The sequence below is a fragment of the Fulmarus glacialis genome, unplaced genomic scaffold (assembly GCF_000690835.1).
Source record: "Fulmarus glacialis isolate BGI_N327 unplaced genomic scaffold, ASM69083v1 scaffold14186, whole genome shotgun sequence".
Lineage (NCBI taxonomy): Eukaryota > Metazoa > Chordata > Aves > Procellariiformes > Procellariidae > Fulmarus > Fulmarus glacialis.
Genome location: NW_009216297.1, coordinates 5389 through 30226, shown reverse-complemented (window position 1 = coordinate 30226; position 24838 = coordinate 5389). Strand labels below are relative to the sequence as shown.

The 24838-nt window shown below is 41.4% G+C and overlaps 1 protein-coding gene across 1 annotated transcript; it reads left to right on the top strand.

The window, feature by feature from the left end:
* Positions 1-271: 271 nt before the first annotated feature.
* Positions 272-20993, top strand: LOC104077856 (cytochrome b-245 heavy chain). Its single transcript, XM_009579254.1, has 13 exons — positions 272-342; positions 3355-3450; positions 4870-4980; positions 8747-8831; positions 10087-10232; positions 11043-11233; positions 14489-14618; positions 15448-15540; positions 17003-17256; positions 17533-17695; positions 18524-18670; positions 19854-19978; positions 20685-20993. The coding sequence occupies exons 1-13, from the start codon at positions 298-300 to the stop codon at positions 20809-20811; spliced, it is 1713 nt and encodes a 570-aa protein (XP_009577549.1). The 5' UTR covers positions 272-297; the 3' UTR covers positions 20812-20993.
* Positions 20994-24838: the final 3845 nt, after the last annotated feature.

The following is a 24838-nucleotide window of genomic DNA, read 5'->3' as shown; positions in this document are numbered from 1 at the left end:
ATACATTTTTTAGCCGAAAACCTGACCAGTGATTTATTTTATCCTCTGTATCACGAGGAAACAATAGTCTATTTCAACAGTTTATATATACTTGAATTATGAAAAGTTACATGTAAAGATGGTAGAAACATGTTTGAAACAGAACTATGGACATGATTCAATGGTTAACTTATTTCCTAAATGAATGAGAAAGGAAACAGGTTGCTGCAAGCTTCTGCTCTCACTTCCGTATGAGAGCAGGCATAGACGCTGTCCCAGAAAGAACGGGGCCGTTGTGCACGCTCGTCTCAGGCAATCATGGGTAACTGGGTGGAGAATGAAGGACCGTCCATCTTCGTCGTTGTAAGTACAATTTTTATTGTGGTTTGTGTTTAGTAAAAAGTTCTACAGAAAGTTGTACTAAGCAGATCTCACTGTGCCAGTGAAGGATGCATCTGGTTATTCAGAAACTTGGGCAGCAAGTGCAGTGAAATGCTTCAAGAGAATAATTTTTAAGGAGCTCTGTCTGGTATCTCGATTGCTGTAGGCTTCATTGTCAACTGAGAAATGATTGTGCATTAACTTTCATTTGCTTTGTTAGAAACATTTAAGTATCTGAGGTTTTTGGATGCAATAGTGACTTAAAGAAAACAAATAACATTACCTCTCACTTAACCATGTGCGCTTCAACACAGAAAGCTATTACAAGAAGTCTTTCTTGCACTTTTATAAACAAAAGTGGGTGTAACTGAAAGCACAGTGTCTAGATGGTATAAAATTTGTATTAGAGTCAGATTCTGGAATTTAGAGCAGAGACTCATGAATCTTTCATTAAGACAACTAGTATTTGAACTGAGTTTGTAGACAACTTGCATAGAATAGCTGTGAAAGTAGGTTACATTCATTCTGAGCAAGATTTTTAAAAAGTACTGAAAATCCCAGTCACGTTTAAAAGTACTAAAGAGTAAGGCAGGGCAGTCCTCCTTGGAGAAAACTTAGGCAGAAGTTAGTATTTCAGTGCTTTCTTTTTTTCACTTCACGGTGTGATACAAGAGCTATAGGTATACGATTTTATATAGATATATAAATAAAACCATATACAACACCAAAATGTAATACGATTGTTGCCAGGCGTGGTTAGTATGTGTAAGTAAGTACTGAGAAGAAGAAAAAGAAGACATAGAACTTCTATATTTGTGGTGACTGAACTGTGAACATCTTTATTCAGAAAGGTATTTCTACTGCTACGAACAATCAATACTTACATATTACCTTTACGTTGTAGATGTGTAGCTCTAGTTTAGGAACATAACCCTGGCACTTCAGTGCTTTGAAAAGGAGTAACTGTGTTTGCTGTCACCTTCAGTGAATTGAGGAAGTTGAAACTGCCAAGAGGTGAATTCTGGCATATTTTTTTCCACCAGTACTGAAATATTGAAAGAATTAAGTAAGAGGCCCTTATTTTGTTCACATACGGAATTTGGTTTTAGAGTGTCAAAGCTATAAGAAGGTCAGCTAATAGGGAAGGAAACTAAAGAAGTCACTGACAAAGAAACCAGCTAAAAGGACAGTTCACTGGAAGCCTTAGCAAAGTGTTCTGCATTGTCCTGTACAGCTTTACTGCACGCTAAGTACGGGGTTATCCAGTGCTTGATAGAAACAGGACAGCCATAATTTCTATTGATTTACCCCAACAAAACAGAAATGGCAGCCTGAGCCCCAGCCAACGCTGCCTTCACTGGCCCTAGTTAAAGAGCACGGATGGCTGCAACTCAACCCAAGTTGCCAGAGGGTGTCACAGTGTTTTTCAAAGGGTCCGTGTTCCATATGGGTCAAAACCAGGAAGAACTGTGAGAGACCATCAAGAATCATGCCAAACTTCTTAGTCTTCTGGGCATGCTGTCAGGCTACCATACACGGGAGTGGCACACTCTCGCTTTAAATGCATATCCTAAGCATTTAATCCTGAGATGAGCTTAGTTTTTTAAGGAGGTTTTGGGGATTTCCCATATACTGCCTTACCCTGATGGAAATCCCTTCATTTCCTGTATTTATGCCACAAGGGTAAAACATTTTCAAGATCTAAACTAATCCCAAGTTTTTTACAGTGTCAGCTGGGCCAAAGAACTAGCAAAACGTATGGGTTAGGAGGGGTGAGGGACTGTAATGTCACAGTTTCTGGCATCCTTAACTTATAACCAGAGACTGGGTTTTCTCCCGGTTCTCAGACTTTCTCTCCTCTGTTTTCATGCACCACCTAGTAAATCTACTTAGACTGAGGGTGCACTGATACAGATTGGTTTCACTATGGGACGTGAAATCAGCCAACCAGCTGCAGAAGGGCAAATGGCCAGGTTCACTATGATCTCTGTGGCCGGACAGGCTTGTAACTGCCTTAGATAGAACTGGGTTTTCTCCCGGTTCTCAGACTTTCTCTCCTCTGTTTTCATGCACCACCTAGTAAATCTACTTAGACTGAGGGTGCACTGATACAGATTGGTTTCACTATGGGACGTGAAATCAGCCAACCAGCTGCAGAAGGGCAAATGGCCAGGTTCACTATGATCTCTGTGGCCGGACAGGCTTGTAACTGCCTTAGATAGATTTGAGAAAGGCTAATAACTTCTCTTTCCTCTTTCCCTAAAGAAACCTGCACAGTAGGATATGCAAGTGTGAGAGAATACTGCAGTACAGCTACGAAGAAGCCCAGTTTTGGGAAGTCTAAACGCTACAAAAGTGGCTGTGTTGAATATTTCCTGCTGGCTGATCTCAGACCTTCAGAGCCTCCTACTCAATAGAAAACATTAGGCTTTAGATGTAATTGAGGCCATCTATATTGAGATCTCAAGCTGCTTTGTCCTTTGGCGTGGCTCCTAAATCTTCCACTTACATAGGTTAATATGTCTGAGGAACCGCCATTGGGAAGAGGCCCTAATCTTTAATGATGTTTGGAGACTCGCAGACTTAGCTAAACACCTGTAATATGACGGTCCTTATATAATCATAGAATCATAGAATCATTTTGGTTGGAAAAGGCCTTTAAGATCATCGAGTCCAACTGTAAACCTAACACTGCCAAGTCCACCACTAAACCATGTGCCTAAGCGCCACATGTACACGTCTAAATCCTTTGAGCTATGCAAAAGTTTCAGCAACCAATTGCTGTATTTTGGTTTACTGCCACTCCTGTACTCCTGTGTGCACACATCAGAGCCCATTTCCACGAGAAAAATTTGAACCCTTCATACCCTGCAGTATGCCTCCCTGTGCAAATAGGAGCACAATGAACTAATTGACCATTATCTGAACTGGGTAAATTCAGAGGTGTGATCTCTAACAACAAACTGTAAAGTTTCCTGATCATTTCTCTTTCAGATTGTGTGGCTGGGGTTAAATGTCTTCCTCTTTTGGTGGTACTATCTTGCATATGATATCCCACCAAAATTCTTCTACACCAGAGTACTCCTTGGGGTAAGTACAAAACATGTATTATCTTGGCATAGACTGAGCACATCATAGCATTTTTTCCCTAGTTTTATTTGATTGAAACAGGATCAAGTGGCTGGAGCAGCAGGTTCACGTCAGGTTTAAAAGTCATGTGCAAACAGATAACTGAATGCAGACAGTTGTCCAGTGGTTCTGAATAGAAAGCTGGTAAGCAAAATAGAGAGATCCCATTCTAAAGATGTTTTCAGGTAACTATTATGCTCCTGGTAATTAAAGTGAACGTGCATTTTGGCTGCTTTATTAACCAAAAAATGAATAAAATATTGCCATTGAAATATTGTGCAATCATTTCCCCATGCAATTATTTTTCATAGCATTAAAAGTTTACAAAGCTATTAGCTCTGAAAAGCAATCATCCATACATTCATCAAGCGTGTGAATAGTAGTCAAGTAGTGAAGTGATCCTGGACCCTGGGCTATTCAATATAACCCAACTGGTTAATGCAGCATTATGTGTCCTACCACAAACTTGGTTCCAAAGCTACCACGGGTCATGACCAATTGACAGAGAAAATTCAATTGTTCACATATTTTAAAAGCCTGATCACAGACATAAAAATCAGTCTAAGCTTCAAATTATAGAACATGGCACTTTGTAAAAGGCTTGCAAAGCTATGGTTTAATCCAACAAAGCATGAAATCCTGTTCTGCACACGGCTTCAGATCTATGGATCAAATTCTGTCCTTTGCAGTCATGGTGCAGTTGCCTTTGAAGTCACAGAGACCTGTGCTTGGATAACTAGATCTCAATGTAACCCGAAGTCAGTTACTGTGATTTGAAACCTGAAAGGGTCCCAGTCAATGCAAGGAGAGCAAACATTATCTTTTCCTTCCCTTCAGTGTGTTTGGATTAATACGGTCATTATTCCCTCCTTTCAAACAGTCTGTCAAAATCTGAAATCATTCAGGATGTGAAGAGCAATGTTAAGGGAACATATTCCTAAAAGATGAGGCAATAAATTTCCCTAGACTGCCTTTACTGACCACAGAGAACATAAAGCCACTTCCCTCATAAGCTGTCCTTCTGTCTACCATAACCCCCCAGCCAACTGAAACCACAGCAGTGAGACTTTATAGCCTTGGGACAAAAAACTCGACTAATGGCTTAGACTTGCATCTGTGCTTGGCCATTGATTTTCAGACATGACAGGGTCAAAACTGGAAACAGAAGGTGTCTATCTGGAGGAACGTATTCTGTCTGCATACGTGCCTCTGACTTGTCCAGAGCATGACTACTCTAAAATGTAAACGTTGTTAATTAACTCTAGATCTCACACTCAAGGAAAGTTGTGATGTAATACATGAATGAAATCTAGGTGCCTATCCATGTCCCAGATAATGTCGTAGGTAATTCATTTAATAATGGCATCTCTCCAATTACAGCGTGCTTTGGCTCTGGCAAGGGCCCCTGCAGCTTGTCTGAATTTCAACTGCATGCTGATCCTGCTGCCAGTATGTCGAAACTTGCTCTCCTTCCTCAGAGGATCAAGTGCGGTAAGATGAAGAAAGAATTTCAAAATTATGAAAGATAATAACCCAAGCAGCCTTGCAAATATACCAAGCAATTTCATCCAAGTTCCCCAAATATACTGTACTTTGGGGATGTCCTCTTTTAAGAAGTAGCTAAGCCTGGAGTTTTGCTATGAGCAAGACTGAGGCCTATTGCCAATGGTGTATCTAGAGCTCTGTTGAGAGGTTTAGCCTTGAATTAGCCTCCATTGAGTCTTCCCTTTTTTCTTGCCTCCTGGGCATCGTGCTGCCCTGGATGCAAAGTCCCTTTTCTGGCTGGCAGCAGCCATAGGTGGTGCTTACGCACATTTGCCTTGTTTGTCACTGATACAACACCCTTTTGTAGCAGAAGATATTACCCCATGGCTTCTGTCTTTGCATGTTCAGTTCTTAAAGTAAATGTAGTCTTTCACAGACTTTCAGAATGGGACTTTTTCCAGCTGGGTCATAAATTACATTCTTTCTTCTCCGAGTTGCATTTCCATCTCAGGATAAAATAGTTCGCAGGCCTTTTGACCATTTCTACCTCCCAAATGCAAATGTTATATACAGCACTGAGGAACCACCACCTCGAAAAGGACAACTGAGTCTAGGTGACATCTGGAGAGGCTTCCTATGATAGCACTGACTGTATCACACTGCTGAAATCTAGATCTCTGGCTGTCACAGCAGAAATAATGCAGACAATGCATGCCATGGGGCAGTGAAAAAGCAATATTCTTCTCAAGCTCATGAACCGTCCTTCCAAATAGTTCTCCTTTTTTTTTAGCCTCTTTAATATACACATGGTCAACAATACCAGTTCACAGAAGTTGGTTTTCATCTGTAAATCTAGCATAAATTCTTTCATGCAAATGAGACAGCCTGCGGGGGCTGAAAGAGCAGAGCAAAAGAGGAAGCAATAAAACAGATGCAGTGTTTCAAGAGTCCTTCATGGGGAAAGAGAGAGGGATACAAAGTAATAAGAAAATAATCAGAGACAACCCAGGCTGTACATCCATCTGATAATCAGTGTGGCTGATTGTCACACACAAATGAGATGTCTGCTACATTAAGCTCCTGAATCACCTGTTTAAGGCATAACCCTTAGAAATACAAAGTTGGAACTACACAGATCAGGCTTTCAGTTTTGTGCTGTACCCCTTCAGATTCTGGGATGCTACAAAAGCAGACAGCCGTACCCCCCACGTACGTAAAAGGAAAAAGAATAGTAAATAAAACTGTAGGGTTAAAGTTGTTCTTCCCCTGCCCTGAGAAAGATCACCCAGTACCTGCCAAAATTCAAAGCTGAGTCCCCAGGCTGCAGAAGTCAATAATGAACACAAATTTAGTAAGAATTAATGTTGCTATTGGATGAATGCAACTGGAAAATATTGATGAGCTCTCGGTCATACAAGGCCTTCGTGAGGTCTGAAATACATTCCACGGGGGTCCAGCTGAAAGCAGTTGGGCAGAGGTCTTCTGAGGTCAAAGCAATGAAAGAGCTGAAGACACTTCTGGAGACGTTACTGGAAGGCTAAAAACTGATTCCAAGGGTTGAGAATCGTACTCCAGCTGGGACTTTATGCTACTTGTTCTGAATTGCTCATCTCCTAACATCTATAGCTTAACTTTTCTAACTAGGATCTCGATGAAGCTGTCCCTCTTATCTCAGTATTCAAGCTACAAAGTCCTTCTGCCTCGGGCACTGTGGTAGAGTCACTCACGCAGAGAGCGACAGCTCCACTTCTGCCGCCGGCCTGCAGCCCGCTGCCTTCAGCCCTGATAGCGCTAGGCTGTACGAAGAAGCAAAGGGCTTGAGGATAAGCAAGGGGGGGAGGGAGGGGCATAAAATAGGACTGTTAGACAGTTGGTGTTTGTTTAACTTCAGCTGCTTTTTGCAATAAAGCTATACCTCAGGAAGGAGGTAGTTTTGTATCTTAAGCAAAGCACGTACAGCCCAGTGTGCCAGTGGTAGCGCCGGGACTGTGGCGGCCTTAGTGCAGGGGTACTGCCATTATGCTTGTTCTGCTGTTGTCTTTAATTAGCTAAGCTCTGCAAGTAACACCTGTGAGGCTCTCTTAAGAAAAATCAGGATTTTTAAATGTCAGATAACTTATTGGAAGGGTAGTGACCTTTCCAACAGCAATGTCATTGGGGTTAAGGAGAGGGGAGAATTGTTCAAACCCACTGTTCAGTAGGAATGTGCGGGAAACTCTTGCCCTTTACATCCTGTCACCCAGAAATCATACGCTACAAAGTCACTTGTTATTAACTGAAAGACCAGCTGTGTTGTCTTTGCATGCCCTTTATTGCTGTATTCATCACTGTTGTTAATGAGCTTCACTACTGAACCTAGCTACAGCGTTTTGCCGTTGCTCGGCCTTCTGCTTCTTAAACAGAAAGATCAAGTGGTTTTTGCAAGGCAGTCGAGCACAGTTGGCAATTCCTCACTATGCCACAGTTTATTATACAATCTTTTTAATTGTGTCTCAAGATACATGACACAGAGAAGGCCAAATTTCTCCTGGCTGCTGTTATAGTCTACTGAAGTCATTGCAATAGCCCCAGAGTGTTAGAGTTTGCCCTTTAATCAATGTCACAGCTGGACAATAACCAAAGGAAAGAACTGTTTCCTGCTCATCTATTTATCTGTACAGTTAATACTCATGGGATATTTAGAAATGGACTGGTATGGAAGAGTAAGGCCACTGCTGGTGTATCTCCACTAAGTAAAGAACAAATCAGAAATTAAATTGTTCTGCTGTTTCATCATCCCTTCTTCTGTTTCACTCCTGGATGGTTGGGATGATCAGCTCCACCCTATTAGCCAGGAAGATACATTACCTTACCCTGCCATCTACAAAGTTTAAGTCCAGCAAACACTTGGGAGAATGTTTTGGTCTCTCTTAATTTTTTGTGGGAAACGTCTACATGGTTCTTGTGAGGAAATGTTTGTGTTAGTTTGCATAGTGTTTTCTTCCTTTGCCAGTCAGCTGTGTCCTGTATCCAATACAGGATAATCATGCTTTCTGTTGTGTGGAGACAGCAAATGCTAGCTTTACAGGCACTTAAAATTACAGGAAAACTCCCACTACAGCACAATTTAGATGGGGCCTGTTAGGAACCCGTCATCATTCTTAATGAAAACATCATTCTGTTTTTCTTAAGAACCAACTTCTTCAGTTTGTATCAGCAGAGATTTTTTCTTTCTGTTTCTATTTGGGTAACTCCGGCAAAAAGTTGTAAGTGAATGCCCGGCAAGTACACCCAGTATTTTGGAGAAGGAATCACTTCATATTACCAACCATAAGTGACTAGCACATTTGGGGGGGGAGCTCCCTGAGATAGTTATACCCAAACTTTAAAGTCCATTTCTACAGTGTGAACCACAACAGGATCCTGATGCTAGGTGGCAACTTGAGACTCTACAAAAAGCAGTCACCCTGCCATGGCAGCCTTTGATCCCTCCTTCTGTTTATAATGTGTAATTTAACACAGATAAAAGATATGCTTTTGTCATACTGGATGTTAAGGTTTTTTTCTCATTATCAGATACTTTGTTTCAACTTTTTATTAAAGCATAATCTGTTATTCCCGTACTCTGAAGTATGGGGGGAAAAATCTTTGTCTATATTTAGGAATTCTAGATTTTTACTAGCAATGCCACCAATAGTTGTGCTCAGGGCCTCTGGTTTTGTCCCTGCATTTATGTAAGTATGCATAGACATCACAAATAGTCTTCAAATACTTTTTTTCTTCAAACCCAAAGTGCTGTTCTACCCGTGTCAGACGACAGCTGGACAGGAACCTCACCTTTCACAAAATGGTGGCATGGATGATCGCCCTTCATACTGGTTAGTGCTCAAATGTTTCTCTGTTTATTGCTTTCTCATGCATTTTACACAGAATCCAGGTGGGATTCAAGTTCTTAAGGATATGGGCAGAGACCTGATTTCATTAACCTAAAGGAGTCAGCGTGTGCCAAGGCTTAAATCAGTTTCCAAATATTATTCTGCAACTGGCAGAGAGCAAAAGATAAATAAGAAAGAATACTTTTCTCTTGAAACATCGGCACCATTTATGACACTGGTTAATGAAGGGTGTTTAGCAATGCCCTGAGAACCAGACACCGTGGCTTTAATTCTTGTTTAGACATTTCTTAGCTGGCATGTCTGAAACAAATAATAGAAATGATGAAAGAAAAGGGTATAAAAAGCTTGGGCAGGCCATGGAAATGTTTTCATGTTTTATCCCTCATTTCCTAAACTAAGCGTTTTCTGTCTTTTTTTTTTAATTAAATTTGTCACTTCTCAATGCAAGTACTTTACAAATCATATACCCTAGAACAGTGTTCTTATCAGTAGATTACTTGAGCTGAGCAGGTTCCCCTTCTGAGCTGTGGCTGAAATCTCACCACCACTTCATAGAAAAGGAGCAGGGCGATGCAGTTAACATAAGGCCACAGAGGAGGTCTGCAGCAGAGGTGGATGGTTTGGGGGTGTTAGATCTGTACCCATCAGGCCCTGTCTTGGAGGTGAATAAGTATCTGGTGATACAAAAGGGGAAAAATTTTGAAAAGCATTGTACGGCTTACCCCTGCAATAATGTAGTGGAAGTAGTGTGAAACACCTCAGCTGTACTAGGTTTATGGACACGTCCAGCAAGGACATTATTAGTGATTATTAGCAATACAGCCAAACAAAGCAGCACTAGCAAATGTGACACCAAAGAGATCCATCCAGATTCACTTCTTGGCTCTTCTACAGAAATCCTGGATGATCCTGACAAATAATTTAAGCCATCCCATGCTTCAGTTTCCCATGTATTAGGGTACTATTACTTGAATTGTTGAAAGCCTTTGTTGAACAAAGACGTGCTGGAAACGTCCCTTTACTTCTTTCCTTCCCCCGCCCAAAAAGATGTAAACTTCAGAGGGTAAAGCTTTAATAGTAAAGCACGTCAGTGACCTGAAATTGTGATGAAGAGGGTGAAAGTGGCAAAGGTCTTAAGCTGCCGTTGACAAATGTTACAGAGTTTCAAATGTTACCCAAAACCACCGAGTACTTGTCTTGTGCTTACCCCTGATTCTTTCTTTCCTGTCACTCCTAGCAATTCACACCATCGCACACTTATTCAACGTAGAGTGGAGCGTGCAAGCCCGTGTTGAAGAGAAGGGAACTCTGGCAGCTGTGCTTTCTAGCCTTGGTGATAACCCAAATGAAAGCTATATCAACTTTTTTAGAAACACTATCGGGGTAGGTGACATCAGGCTGTGAAGAGTCATTATTACATTTGTTTAGATGATCATAGAAGACTATTTGAGTAGAGTGCCTATTTCTGGTGTGCACAATCTGGGCTTGGGCCATTTTGCAGCAAAATCTTGTATAATTCCTTCTTCTGTATTTGTCACTAATATTGTTGCTGAATTTGGGGAGTACTTTAAACTTTTTCACCCAAGGATTTCAAAGTAGTTTTAAAACATTATGTAAAAACAAATACCCTGTATAGCAGTCTTCTGACTAAGGTAGACATGGCACACAGAAAGGCACACAGAAATCAAGGCAAAAGTTTTGAACTTGGGCTGCTTAAGCCCTGGTTAAAAAACCCCAAAATAAGGACCTTCCCCATTCCTCAGAAGCACCGAGCATCCAATCTCTGAATGAGTTACGAGATCCACAGCTGCACAACGCCACTGAAAAGGAGAGCTTTCATTTAGCTCCCTAAATATGCATGTAGGACTCCAGCTCTTAACAACAGAGCTGTGCAAACGAGTTCACCTTCCCAAGCCCGTGCTGCTGAGCAGTGGCAGAGTAAGAAACGATGTTCGGTGTGCGAATCGGTGGGAAACCTCTTCTCTCTACCTCCACTTACTTTAGTAAAGGTAAATCTGCAGTGCAACAAAAATGGAGCGGGATTTTGGCATTGTTGGCATACAAATTCACAGAGGGTGACTTAAAGACTTACAACAGGGTAAAGGATTTGGCGAGTGAGACAGACTGAGGGTTCAGCTGGCTCTGCTTTGATGCAACCCCTTCCTTAGACCAACGTGTGCAATTATTTCACAGAATCCTGTGGGGGGCCTATATGTGGCTTTCACGTACTTGGCTGGTCTCACTGGCGTTATCATCACGCTGGCCCTCATACTAATCATCACGTCATCCACCAAAACCATCCGAAGGTCGTATTTCGAAGTATTTTGGTACACCCACCATCTCTTTGTCATCTTCTTTATTGGCCTTGTCATCCATGGTGCTGGGTGAGTATTTGCACTTATCACACAATACGTGATAACTACTGTATCTTAATGTAAAGCCCTCTACACACATAAGTATAGGGACTTAAGTCACTAAGCAGCAGTTCTTTTTGAAGGTAACGATGGGCCAATGCAGGCTCTGAGAGCCAAGAGGCTCTCACTGATACATGCAACAAGCTATCCACATGCATGAGGCTTTATGAGACTCTGGCATACTTAAGCTCACTGATACTCAACAACTTCTGATATTTTTATTGGAAAGCTCTTTTCCAAGGTTCCTGTTTCTAATTGTTAATTTATCTTTCTCTCCTAAAGGGAATTGCATCACACACGTGCATGTAAGGAGACCTCAGCATAAAAATTATTTTGTTGGGTAAATGAAAACTATAATAACACAGATTTATTTTTCAGACTTGGATGAACTTTTAATATCAGCAGCATTTCAGAATAGATTTTTAGCTGTTGCAGCTCAAATATAGGCAACTGTAAGTTTTTGTAACTTCCAAATGCCAAACATCTTTTTCCACTGTTGGCTCATTCCATACCTTCTTCTGAAACAGCTGAAAATCCTAATGAAACAATTTTAGCACCATGCAAACACAATTTTAGTACTAAGAAAAATGAACTTTAGTTCAATTTTATAAAACCACAGAACTGATACATAAAGAAAAAAAAAAGGCTAAAGTATTCAAGCCACATTTCATAGTTCATAGTTATACTATATTGTCCACTTTAAAGGAAATTCTAGGTGCACTAGAAAGTATGTTTTAAAAATGCCCAGCAAAAATGACTATTCAAAAACACTTCCCCTCAGTCCAGTAGTGCCAGAAAAAAGACAGAAATGAGAGTACAACAGGAAGAACAAAAATAGAAGGCAGATGAGAATTGCCACTAGCATATTTGTCCATTCCAACTTCCAAAACAAGAAGAAGGTTTGAGCAAAACCTGTTGAAGGAAAAGAACAAGTGGTTCATGATTCCTGCAGCAAATATTGTTATAGTTACCGACAAAATGTCCAAACCTGTGAGTAGTTACTACACAATGCTATCAGAAAGCAAGTGTTGCTCTTTCTAGAGGTCAGTGAGGAGCATATATTTCATAAAAGTTGCTTTTTATTTACTTGGATGTTCAGTATACTTCCACCATTTTAATTGCACTGTACTGAAAAGACAAGAGTTTGGGCAGCAGTGGGCTTGAACGTGGTTGTCAGAGAAGTTCAGCTATCCTTTGGAAGCAGATAAACACAGGAATATTATTATCTCTAGAGGGAAGGATGCTTTCTGGCTGTGAACTCAGTGGCCTCACTTATTTGGCCTTAGGCAAGAATGACATTTTGAGTTTAGAGAAAATACTAATACACTAAAAAATATTGGATGGGCTTTTTACACTCAAGGAAGGCATCTTAGGTGTACAAAGATTTATGTTATGGAATAAGTATTATCTGACAGTCTCAAAGTAGCATGTTAAAGAGAGGCAGAGATGTCAGTTTATCTCAGGAGACAGAAGGCTGTGTGTCATACATGCATATATAGACATACATACATATATGTATATACAGAAAACTGAACCAAAGATAATTAATAGAATTGAAGGGGCAGATTCTTGTCTGTTGCAAGCTGTTACAGCACTTTTGTAGCACTGATGTTTTTTGTGCATGAGCTATGTGCCACAGACAAATGTCCCAAACTTCCCATCATAGTAGATGTAAAGAGGAGAGAGTACAGAGATTCCGATCACCCCGCCTTGGAAGCTAAAGCAAAACTTTCAGCCGAAAAAGAAGTAATTAGAAGGCTATACTACTGAAAGCTTAATTACAGTACTGGAAGAGCATCTACACTGGGTAATAAGGGAAAATAAGTCTTTTCTTTCTCTTGTACAGGGTACTAGCATTGTCAAACCTTGAATGGAGCGTAGGGCAAAGCAAAAACCCCCATGCCCGCTTTCCCTTAAGCAATGGGGTGAGGAGTGGCAGGAACCGGGCTCCTCCTGTTCCCGTAACTCACCCCAGAGGGCGGCTCAGCTGAACCCGTTGTCACTAGTGGGGAAGTAAACTGCAACTTTGATGATGTTCCTGCAAATTGCAACTCGTGATGCTCCTGGGACAGTGTCATTCCTTCCCTTTATTTTTCAGGCAGGATGTTAATCAAACCTCTAATGAGGAAGAGGTTCATTAGTAATATTTATGAGCAGTGCAATCTTTTAACTTTCAAGATTGTGCACAGGCTTTCTAATAATCCTCTGATAAATCTGTCACTTAAAGCTAGGCATACATATGACTTCGATACCACGTTTTTTTGAAACATCAGAAACATAGTCTAGTTCACAGAAACTGAGCTAGAAAAGCAGAAAGAGAAGTCATGGGAAGAAGATATCAACAGAATCATATTGGCATAAAACTGAACAGCCTGATCAGAATCAGGGAAAATCAGCAGATCTTAATCTGAATTTCTCTACCAGGACCCTCATCCTACTAATTACCATCATTCTGGGGTCTCTCACACACCCCTGAGGTTGGCAGAACTCCAGTCAGAGGTAGGAAATAGTGAACAAGATCAGAATATATCTTCCCCCCTCAGAACTGAAACTGTCTTTCAGCACTAGCTCTGCCACTGGAAATACAGCTGAACTGGAGCAGTCAGACTTCTCTATAATAAAACAAGCAACAACAACAACAACGAAAAACCCTAATCAAGCAAGAAAATAGAGGCCAGATCATCAACTGACATAAGCTGGTATAGCTGGCATAGCTGCTTTGCGTCAGAACCATCTATGTTCATTCACACCAACTGAACAGCTACCCCACAGCTTTAAAGGGAGAGGAAGGGTCAAAGGAGGAATGTATGTTGGAAAGGGCTCTCCCAATTTCTAAGAGAAACAACAGAAATAGTTTCTGTACTGGTCACTAGGAAACTGATTACCCTGCCCACTCCAGGTTTTGTTTTTATTGAAGAAAAAGGTAGGATAACTCTGAAAAGAATGAAGCTTTCCTATTGTGACCACTCTCCTGGAAATGGTAATGGACACACCTCTCAGTTCCTTGCCTGATCTTGTAGTCAGTATTTTCCCCTACAAACCTTCCTCCCCATTTATATCATTTTAATAGCAATTTTGTGGGTTTATTAGAGCAGTAAAGCTGTATCAAAGCTGTAGCACTGCAGAAGTCCACAACTCCACATAGAGAAGTACATGAATAGAATAACAATGAGGGACAGATACCTTCATTTTCATTTCATTGCCTTAACGATTTTTTTTTCCCAGGCGTATTGTACGGGGGCAGACAGCTGAGAGTCTGGCTGAACATAATCCAGAGATTTGCTACAAGAACTTCACTCACTGGGGAAAGAAGGGGGCTTGCCCAATCCCCCAGTTTTCAGGGAATCCTCCTATGGTAAGAACAGTTGTCTTGAGTGTAAATCCAATTTAAAATGTTTACAGTTTACTCTTTTTGTTAAATAACATATGCATTTGCTGTAGAAAAGCAGCTACTTAAGCCCCAGCACTCTTCAGTGACAGCTTTCTTTAAATGAAGCTATAGATTCCGACACAATGGATTACAAGCAGAAATGGACTACAGACAGACAGACAACCCATTTCCAGTGTGCCGTAAAACGAGCACAATTAACAGGCAAAGCAAAAGAGCAAATCACATCTGAAAACTGTTTACCCAACATGTATTTAGTGGCTTGTGGGGATTTCTAGAAAGTGCTATAATCCACATAATAAATAGTTTCACATTATTAATGGAATAATGATCATTAACAGAAAATCAATGCCTCTGGAAAGGTGACATTAAAACTTCAGCTTTTATTGACTAACCAGGCTGGTTGTTCATTCATATTTCAGACTGAACTGTTAACAGAAAGCAAATCTTCTCCTGCAGTAATACAGACCTGAGTCTATAATACATTCAGAGCTTTACTCCACATTTCACTTAGTTACCTTAATTTTTAGACAGAGACAAAATCACTCATAGGAAAATACCTTTCTGTAACTCCAGTAGCAACTAAAAAGCCAGCTGCAACTCTCAACAGAGAAAGAAATTCCCTCTCTGACCATAAGTAATTTTGAAGGTGACATATCTCTTAAGGGTTCTCTACTCTGGTTGATAAAGAACCTACATTACTTGAATTTCACGTCTGCTCATAGCATTTCCAGGACTCGATTTAATCTAAGTTGCCATCTTCATCATCTGACTTCTCATTTTATTCTGCTTACAGACATGGAAGTGGGTAGTAGGTCCCATGTTTTTGTACCTGTGTGAGAGGTTGGTGCGGTTTTGGAGGTCACAGCAGAAGGTTGTTATCACAAAGGTAAGTGTTGATGCTACGCTTAACACCAGGCAAAACATTACCAATTTTTCCAAATGGTGCAGCAAAGCCAATGGCTCCTACATGACAGACAAAGTTACCGGTGAAAGGCCTCTCCAGAATGTTCTGGCTGCTATCATGCAAAAATAATGCCAACCTCTAACATATAAATGTAGCCTGTCTCTAAAAGAGAGCAAGAAGAGGAAGTTTGTTAAGGCACAGGGCTGAATCTTAGGAAAGAGAAATTAATTTTCTTTGTATTGAGTGAAAAATTCCACAGTATAGAAATTCCACATCCTTAAGAGCATTTAAGATACCAAATCTTTGTTTTCAAAACTACCCAGATATTTAGGAATTCTGATTTTTCAGCAGAACAAATTACTCCTGAAAAGGAGAATTAGGGGGTGCCTATTTTGTGCAGCCAAAGCTAATGTTGAGCTTCCATTCCCCATGGTGTGTTGCAGAGATATTAACACTGGTTCTGAAAGTTTGACAGCCAAATTAGCATGGCACTAAGCTCAAACGTATAAAAACCACCCTGGCCTTTCTCAATGTAATTTCCTCACATCGCACTGTGCTGCATCTTGTGGACATACCCTGTTCAAGTCATAGGAGGATTTGGGGGATGACATTAGATGTCTCTACTGTGCCCTGGCACGATGCTGACATGTTGGAAGGCTCCTATATACTAGTGTGCTTTTTGGTAATTTTACCAAAATATCTCTGAGCCATTTCTACACCATATGTCTATGGCGTCTGCTTAGTTCCCTGTTGGCAGAAAATTTCTTCCACAATCCGAAGGACTCTTATTAATACCTACATTAATAGATAGAGAGACTTGATTCTCCCTCTTGCAAATCTCTTCTGAAAATTGAAAATAACCTTGGCAGACAACTTTAGGATTAAAAAATCATAGTGACGGAAATACTAGCCTTGCTTCTAGAATATTGCTTCTGTTTATACTTGGCTAAAGATAGGCAAAATGCAAATGCCCATATTATAGGTCCCACCAGCTGTAACACGAAAATACCAGTTTCCAATGGTACTATCTATCCAATTCCCTATCTGTATGATAGCCCTATGGTTTTGCCCCTATATATACAGTCAAATTCATTAACACTGTGCTCTGTGCCACTGTGTAAGGTGCATCTGGAATTAACAGTGTGCATACATAGATCTGGTGATGTGTTACAAGATGTGCCAGTCTGACCTGTCGCTTTTGGAGTAACTGCAAGCATGGTGTGAAAAAATACTTCAACCAAAAATTCAGCATCTTCTGCAGTCTTTCATCTGGCTGTCAGGTCCTGTTCCTCACTCCCTGTTCTGCTGGGAATGAAGTTTCACCTTCCTTCCTTGCTCACATAGCAGAGGACGATGTTAGTGATGAAGGATGTAGATACGTCCAGTGAACAGTGAAGACAGACTTTTTCTTTTCCCTTTTTACCCCTTGTCCCTCTCACTGTAGGTGGTCATTCATCCCTTCAAGACAATTGAGCTCCAGATGATGAAGAAGGGCTTCAAAATGGAGGTCGGGCAATACATTTTTGTCAAATGTCCAGCAGTGTCTAAACTGGAATGGCATCCATTCACATTAACCTCTGCTCCAGAAGAGGATTACTTCAGCATTCACGTCCGTATTGTAGGGGACTGGACAGAGGGCTTGTTCAACGCCTGCGGATGTGATAAGCAAGAATTCCAGGAGGCATGGAAGTTGCCCAAGTACGTACAAAGAGTCTCCATGGAAAAGTCAACCTTTGCTATGATAGTTTAAATTTTGCTCAACCAGTTTGGTGGCACTTGTGACACAATCCTTAACTACTTCCATCATAGATATGGGCCTTAGATGGCTCTTCACAGTTTCCTCCTATCAACCCCTGACTAATATCCAACCCAAACACGCGTTGTAGCAGACAAATACCTTACCTTTTTATTGTTATTTTAAATGGTGCTAATAAATATTCACTATTAATGTATTAAGTGTACTTTCAATTTCAGGATAGCTGTGGACGGCCCCTTCGGAACAGCAAGTGAGGACGTATTCAGTTATGAAACGGTTATGCTTGTTGGAGCTGGAATAGGGGTCACCCCCTTTGCATCTGTACTCAAGTCTGTCTGGTACAAATACTGCCACGATGCGACCAACCTAAAACTCAAAAAGGTGCCTGTCCTTTTTCCCAGAACCCTTGTAATTGTTCAAGGGCTGACAGCCCAAATCAAAACAGGCCCAGCAAAGCTGGTCTGGCTCCAGACATGCATGAGTCCTACAAGAAGAGTCCAGTTACCTCACAAGACTAGTAGGCAGGAAAGCGGGAGGGTCAAAAGCAAAAACATAATGAAAAGAGAAATAGCCTACGAGCAAAATCACACATGCAAATCCTTACTGTGGCCCTGGGGATTTCCACTTGCAGTGGAGATGCTGTTCAATCTGTGTAAGAAACACAAAGTCCAAGGCACTAATACAGCCCGTGCAAATATTGCATTCCTTTCCTAAGCACAGAGAGAGCAACTTTACATGAGTGCAAGAGCACTGCTACCATCCTCCTCTCACCTCCTGCCCCTGGAAACTCCCTGTGCAGAGGTGCAGGGTCACATTCTGCAATCATGGTCATATTCAGAGAACAGAACTGGTTTTGTTACCTGCTTTAATCTACCTCGCTCACCAGCAGACAGGAAGATAGAGTCTACCTCTCCATCATTAATTTATGTCCTAATAAACTGTTTTACAAGGATGTAAGTGGGCAAACATCATGAACTAAAAACATAACCCGCTGGTGGAAGAGAGAAAGATGTTTCCTTGTTCTTGCAGTCGCTCATTCTGCTTCACAACCCTCCTAGCATCAAAACTCCCGAATAGCTTCGATACCACCTAGTGAAGTGGTCAGGGCAATTTCCACAAGAGCTCTACAATCCTCATTCTGTCAGCAGATGTAAAACCAGAAACCATAAGTGCCTATGTCCCCTGACAGCTCACTCTTGTCTCTTCCAGATCTATTTTTACTGGCTTTGCAGGGACACCCATGCCTTTGAATGGTTTGCTGACCTCTTGCAATCTCTGGAGGCTCAAATGCAGGAGAGGAATAACGCAGAGTTTCTCAGCTATAACATCTACCTTACAGGCTGGGATGAATTTCAGGTAACAACACGGTGGAAAATATCGCTTCCATATGCACTGAGGTTGATGTTAGTGTGTTATGTTTTGATAAATGTTCAAATGGTGTTTATCCTGGGCCTCCATCTGGCTCTCAGAGGTTTTAAATGCAGACAGGCATTATCCATCAGAAGTTACACGGGATCAGCTGCTAATGTGCACTCAGACTTCCTTTCTGGTTTACTCTGGCTGTGCACTCCGGAAAGCAGTCTTTCCTCACAGCAGCAACCTCAGCTGACCATGCAAGTACCTCTAACAGCTTTTGGGACTGGAGAAGCTAATGCATGAGATTTGAGCGATGGCAGCATATTTCTTTCAGGACTCATGTCATGAGTTCTCTATCTGATCCCATGCATGTAGGTCACTGTAGGGATACAAAGGAGCAGCCACCTGATAATGTATGACTGACTCAGGAAAGGTGCTCACTCTATTATTTTTAGTGATGTTTTATTTTACCTATATCTCACCGTTGCAAAATTCACCATGTTCCTGAAGTGCTGTGGCTCAGCTAGACGGACAGGGAGGGGTAGGAGTAAGGTAGGAATTTATCACACAGGCAATGGTAAAACAGGAAGGAAAGAAGAAAAGTCACACAATTCTTGCTTGGGGAGAAAGCTACCTGTAACTTTTCCGCATATAAAAATGCTGCAGAACTCCGCAAGGCCTGAACTTATGCCTTTAACCACATCTCCTCCTCTTCCTGGCTCTATTTAGCTTAGCTGGTCTAGGTGAAAATTACGCAGGGAGGTGGACAAGACCTCCTCGTACGGATCAAACATTCCAGAGATCAAACTGGCAGGACTTCATTAAGGTCAAGGGAGTTGTATTATTGTACCTGAAGGGAAAGTTTTGTTTTAATTTACAGCTTTATTTTACAGTTCTTAGACTAAACCAGTTCATTGCAAAAGAAACTTAATTAATTGCTGTGTTCAATGCTTCATAGCTTTAACTCTTGAGATCGCCCAATCTGGGGAAAAGGGGGAGATAGACACTGATAGTCAGGACTTTGCCAATGTTAGCTTTCCTTGCTAAACACCATAAATTCCACATTCTCAGTATGGAAATAATTCAGTGTGTATTGACATTATTATTTTTTTTTTTAACAGGACATAATGCTGCCGTATCTAACCCTGTCTTTACTCTCTCCTTTGTGTTTCATTTCCCACAGGCCACTCATTTCGCAGTGCATCATGAAGAAGAGAAAGATGTGATTACAGGCCTTAAACAGAAAACCTTGTATGGAAGACCTAACTGGGAAAACGAGTTCAAAACTATTGCGGGGCAGCATCCTGGGTAAACCTGTACAAATTGGACTTCCTCTATCTAAATGCCATAATAGCACAATCTTGTTCCTTTGGCTGATAAAGTTTGAGGAGCTTTTTCTTTCTAACAACCTCCACATATTTTCTATTCTTGTTTCAGCCATGGACATGATCTATGTCTTGACCAAATTGTTTTAACCTACAATTTAAAAAAAAAAATCATCCCTTTTTGGTGAGGTACTGCATGGAGTGTTTAATTACTAGAAGTTGTTTTAGAAAAAAGATACCCCATCATTCCAGCTGAAATAGATAGGAGTATCAGGTGACATCTAATACCTCCAAAAATATTTTCTACCTCAAAAAACAAAACCTGAATATGGATGACCGTTAGCTGAGCACCCAAAATTAGTATGAAAAAACCAGAACAGTTCCTTTCAAGAATTTGTGCTGTAAGCTCTTTGAAGCTCTATTTCCTTGATTCCACTGAGGTCAATAAACCTGTCTTCACTGACTTCTGCTGAGCTGAGATTTAGCTCACCGTTTGTTTTAGAAGGAGCAGTAAGTGCCTTGCAAGTTTTAAGGGGTTATAAGTTTTAAGGGGTAGACATCCAGTTCTACTTTAGTTCCTGTAATTGAGAAAAAAACCCTTGCACCTAGAGAACATAAGATTGATTTACATGAAGAACATCCAGCTGCTCCATACCTAGTTCCTGACCATATTTTCATTTTCTTAACAGCTCCAGAATAGGTGTTTTCCTCTGTGGACCTGAGGGCCTAGCTGACACACTCAACAAGCAGAGCATCAGCAACTCAGAAGCTGACCCACGAGGAGTACACTTCATTTTTAACAAGGAAAATTTCTAACTCCCAAGCACATAGCAGTCATTCAATACAAAGTCTAAAGACTGGATCTCTTTTTCTATTTGGAGTCTGGGAAGGACAGCCCGGCTTCTAATCTCAGCTACATTAACGCAAATCCCTTCGCTTCTTGGGAATTATTTTGGCGCTAGAGTAAAAGAGTCAAGTTTTGCCTTAGGGAAGCGTGCATTGCCCTCCGCGTGCTGGCAGTTTAGCAGAAGTCTATCTTCTTTGTCTGTGTGAGGGGATTTCTCCTCAATTAACTGCCTTTATCCTCCTGTTATTCATAATAACTGCTGAAGGGTCTAGGCAGCCATATGCATTTGGGAGCCAATTCACACGGATAAAGCTTAATGCTATTAAACAATAAAGCGTTCTAGCATAATGCTTGCTATTAGGAGACAGCTTATCCTGGCTACAGCCAGTCCCTGGAACGAGGCGGGGTTAGGGAAGGGTGACTGGGAAAGATTGTTCCTTAGAAGAGGAAATCTCCTTTGTGCACCAGCATCTTTCAGCCTTCCGAATACAAGTGTAAACGTCTTGTCCAAGAGATAGCACAGGCAGCTGAAAAGCAGCCATTCCTCTTTAGGAAAGCGGAGAACCAGTAAGGAACCACCTGGACTTCTGAGCGCCACCCCCACCCCAGCTGCGGGGGGATGATGAGGACGGAGTCAAACCAAGTCCCGCACCCGGCACTCTCAGTTTCACATCTTCAAACTCACAGCACAGGGATCCAAACAAGAAGAGGTTTGTGTTTTCAAGACTGCCATTTCTGATCTTCAAGGCTGACAAAACTTGTTGCTAAATAACTTAATGGATATTTTCTGAAGCATTCTTAAATGCATACAGTGCTTTTGGCCCTATTGTTCAGCTGTTCCTCTTTGATGGTGAAACAGGTTTGAGAAAGCAAAGATCACGTGGGCAGTATCCAGAATAGCTATAAATAAGGTTTCTGATGTGTACAAGACACCCATACACAGCACAGTACTTCTGTATGTACATTACAGGTAACAGGTTCTTAAAAAAAAAAAGGAACCAAAACTTTTAATACCAGCAGCAGAGAAAAAAAAAAAGCATTAAAACTAGCAGCATAGAAAAAAAAAGAAAAAATAAGTGCAAAAAGCCTTGAAAAAGCCACAGTTTAGTATGCCATGGGTCTCCTGTTCAGCCCAGTCATCTGCTTACTGCCTTTTAAACTCCGCAGCCAAGCCCTGTGAGAGCTCCTACACAGCACGAGACCTTGCTGACAGGTTCTTACAGTCACAGAAGAAAGTGGTGGCCTCCTCCTGCAATTTCAGACAAGTTTGTGTAGCCATCTGGTTGCGTGTAGCATATTTTACACCTCAACTTGCCAGACAGGATGTGTTCTCACTTTACATGATTTTAAAATATTATCCAAGCACTCCATGCTACTTCAGAAGGACAGGTTACCAGTTCGTATTTATTAATATCAGTTTCTGTGAACTGTTAAATGACACAATGAATTATGTCAACATCTGAAGGGGAGGAAGCCACAGTTGGTGAATGCTAGCAAAGATGGGGAATCTTTCAGTTCTTTCCCTCAGAAGGGCCATATTTAAATCCACTTTGAATGGATTTCAAAACTCTGTTTGAAACACACTTACTAAATCAGAATAGAGCTTAAGCACAATTAAAGAAACTTTTTCTGTGGAATAAAAAAAATGCTACTGAAACATAATAAGGCTCTCATCCTGTGCAGAGAGCATTGAAATATTTCGCTTTCATTTTAATGGAAATACGATCAGACTTCTATGCTGTTAGAAAGTGGGCAAGGAGGAATTGCAAGGGGTCTAATGGAGACGGCATATTTAGCATGTGAAGAGTCTTGGAGGGTGTGTATTTTAATTCACCCATTAATTTCCTAAACATTGCCATATTTGTTCTTAAAACTCCAGGCACCTTTCCTTACTCAGCCAGTTGTAATGACACTCCCTGACCTGCTGCACACTTGTACCAGGGGTTGTTTGTCACCTCGAACTCAAAAAAAGGAACTCTCTGCTTATTACTAAACCACTGTCTTCCTAAAACATATAAAAGAATAAGCAGGTGAGAGCTTCTCAGTTTCTTTCAAAGGTTTGTTGTATTAAATCCTGCTAAAATAGCAAGCCATGCATTATCAGTCATGGTCTGAATATGAATTTTTTTTTTTAAATCTAAGATACATGAGTGAAACGGGCAGCACTGAAATATAAAGATAAGACACAAACTAGCTTGAGTCCTCCCTACTCTTCAGCAAAGCACAGAGGGATGTCAGTGGCACTGTTTTAAGTCAATGCTGCTGTCCTCTTGGGTGGTAAAGGAGTAAAGCCCTTCCTCCAAATGCTTGCCTGGTTTATAGCAGTTCCTCAGATCAGTGGTTTAACTGGTGAGCCACCTTAGACACTGACCTTTTCTTAATAAAACATCTTTTACAACACTTACATTAGATATAAAGCCCATGCCTGTGTTAAATTCTTAGTCAATTGTGGCTGCGACACCACACAGCTTCCCAGGCAGGACATACAGTGCTCCTCATTCACCTGGAGGAGGCGGCTAGGGCAGCAGCCACAGGTGAGCTTAAAGGACAGTCCTGTTTTGTGGCCAAATGCCACTGCTTGCAATCTGACCATTGCTATCAGCTGGGCCTGTCGCTGAAAATTTCCTCCTTCCCTGTGTTTGGGGATTTTCTCTCTTGGGGGTGGGGGAAGGGGTCACTTTCACAATACACCCATTCTTTTGCTATCAAATTGCTGGGTCCAAAGTGCCTGCCCTGGACACAAAGGGTGGCTTCTCACCTTTGTTTGAGAAACTGCACATGGTACTTAGCAGTTTAGGCAACGCTATCTGGCAACATGACCCTGCTGCAGTAGCACCAGCAAGATTTTCTGAAAGGCAAGGATGTCTCAAGGTTGCTTCTGCAGACAGCATGGGCAAGCAGCACAAGGGGGATTGCAGTGAATGGTTGAAGGCAGGACTTGAGAGAGCTCCATGTTTCATTGACGAGGGTCAGTTGCCACCATAAAACTCTTCCTCCCATCTTTACTAAGCTCCTGATTTGCTGGGTGCTGAAGTAAATGAGCTATTGTTCTTGCTCTGGCAGAGCTCTGCCACTGCCCATGCTCGCCGGGGTCTCCGGGCACCCTCCAGAATCATCCCCGCTTCCAGTGGGATCTGAACACTCCAAGCAGCTCTCCCATTAAGGCTGTCCTTTAACATTAACCTTTGGTCCTAGCTCTGCCTCATCTGCAGAGATGACTCTAAAAGAGGTAAGAACCTCTTAGCACTCCTGACACCATCAGTAGAGACAGGAGCGCGGCCTGTGTGACATGCACTATTGAACTCATGCTGTACCTGAGTTTACAAAGTGGACTGACATCTGATCTGTCCTTCCATCCAATTCCACAAACTCCCTGTTCAAGTGAAAAATGCTCTGCTGATGGCAAGAAAAAACAGTTGTTGTTGAATTACTAAAATAACTGCTTCAACTAATGGAAGCAATTAGGAGTTCAATTCAAAGTGATTGAAGAGAAAAGCTGGTCTCACGGCCTCAGTTCAGCAAGTTTTCCTTCCTTCTTATGTAATATTTTCCTCTGTCTTCCCATATGTAGTCATCTGAATTAAGCAGTTAATTAATTCATCAATAGCCTTTATTTCCAGTCCACTGCAGTTAGTCTTACAGCTAAGGACCCTGATCCTCCGAGGTGCTGGGCAGCTCCGGTTTCCATTGGCCTCATCTTGATTTTGGAAACTGGAAGGGGGCTCTGGAGGGAGCATGGTACCTGGGCATATCCAGATAATATATTCAAGTAAGACCTTGATATGTACTGGGTCTCATCTAGTCCTCCTTCCTTCCCTGGTACATACTTGCAAAGCGTGCACACAGGCAAATGAAATCCAAGTTTTCTTAAATTTTAAGAAATAAAAATGCTACTCTGCCTGTTCACCATAGTGTATGTCCCGGGGGAAACCACCCTGGTTGCAAAATAGGTCTTCCTCTTTTCAGTCTTGTAAGACTTTCTCTGCTGGGTGGGGA

Excerpts from the sequence above, each read along its gene's own strand:
- LOC104077856 (XM_009579254.1), top strand. The coding sequence starts at position 298 with ATGGGTAACTGGGTGGAGAATGAAGGACCGTCCATCTTCGTCGTT. Across the intron at positions 10,233-11,042 it reads TTTTTAGAAACACTATCGGG|AATCCTGTGGGGGGCCTATA; the intron begins GTAGGTGACATC and ends ATTATTTCACAG. Across the intron at positions 15,541-17,002 it reads AGAAGGTTGTTATCACAAAG|GTGGTCATTCATCCCTTCAA; the intron begins GTAAGTGTTGAT and ends CTCTCACTGTAG.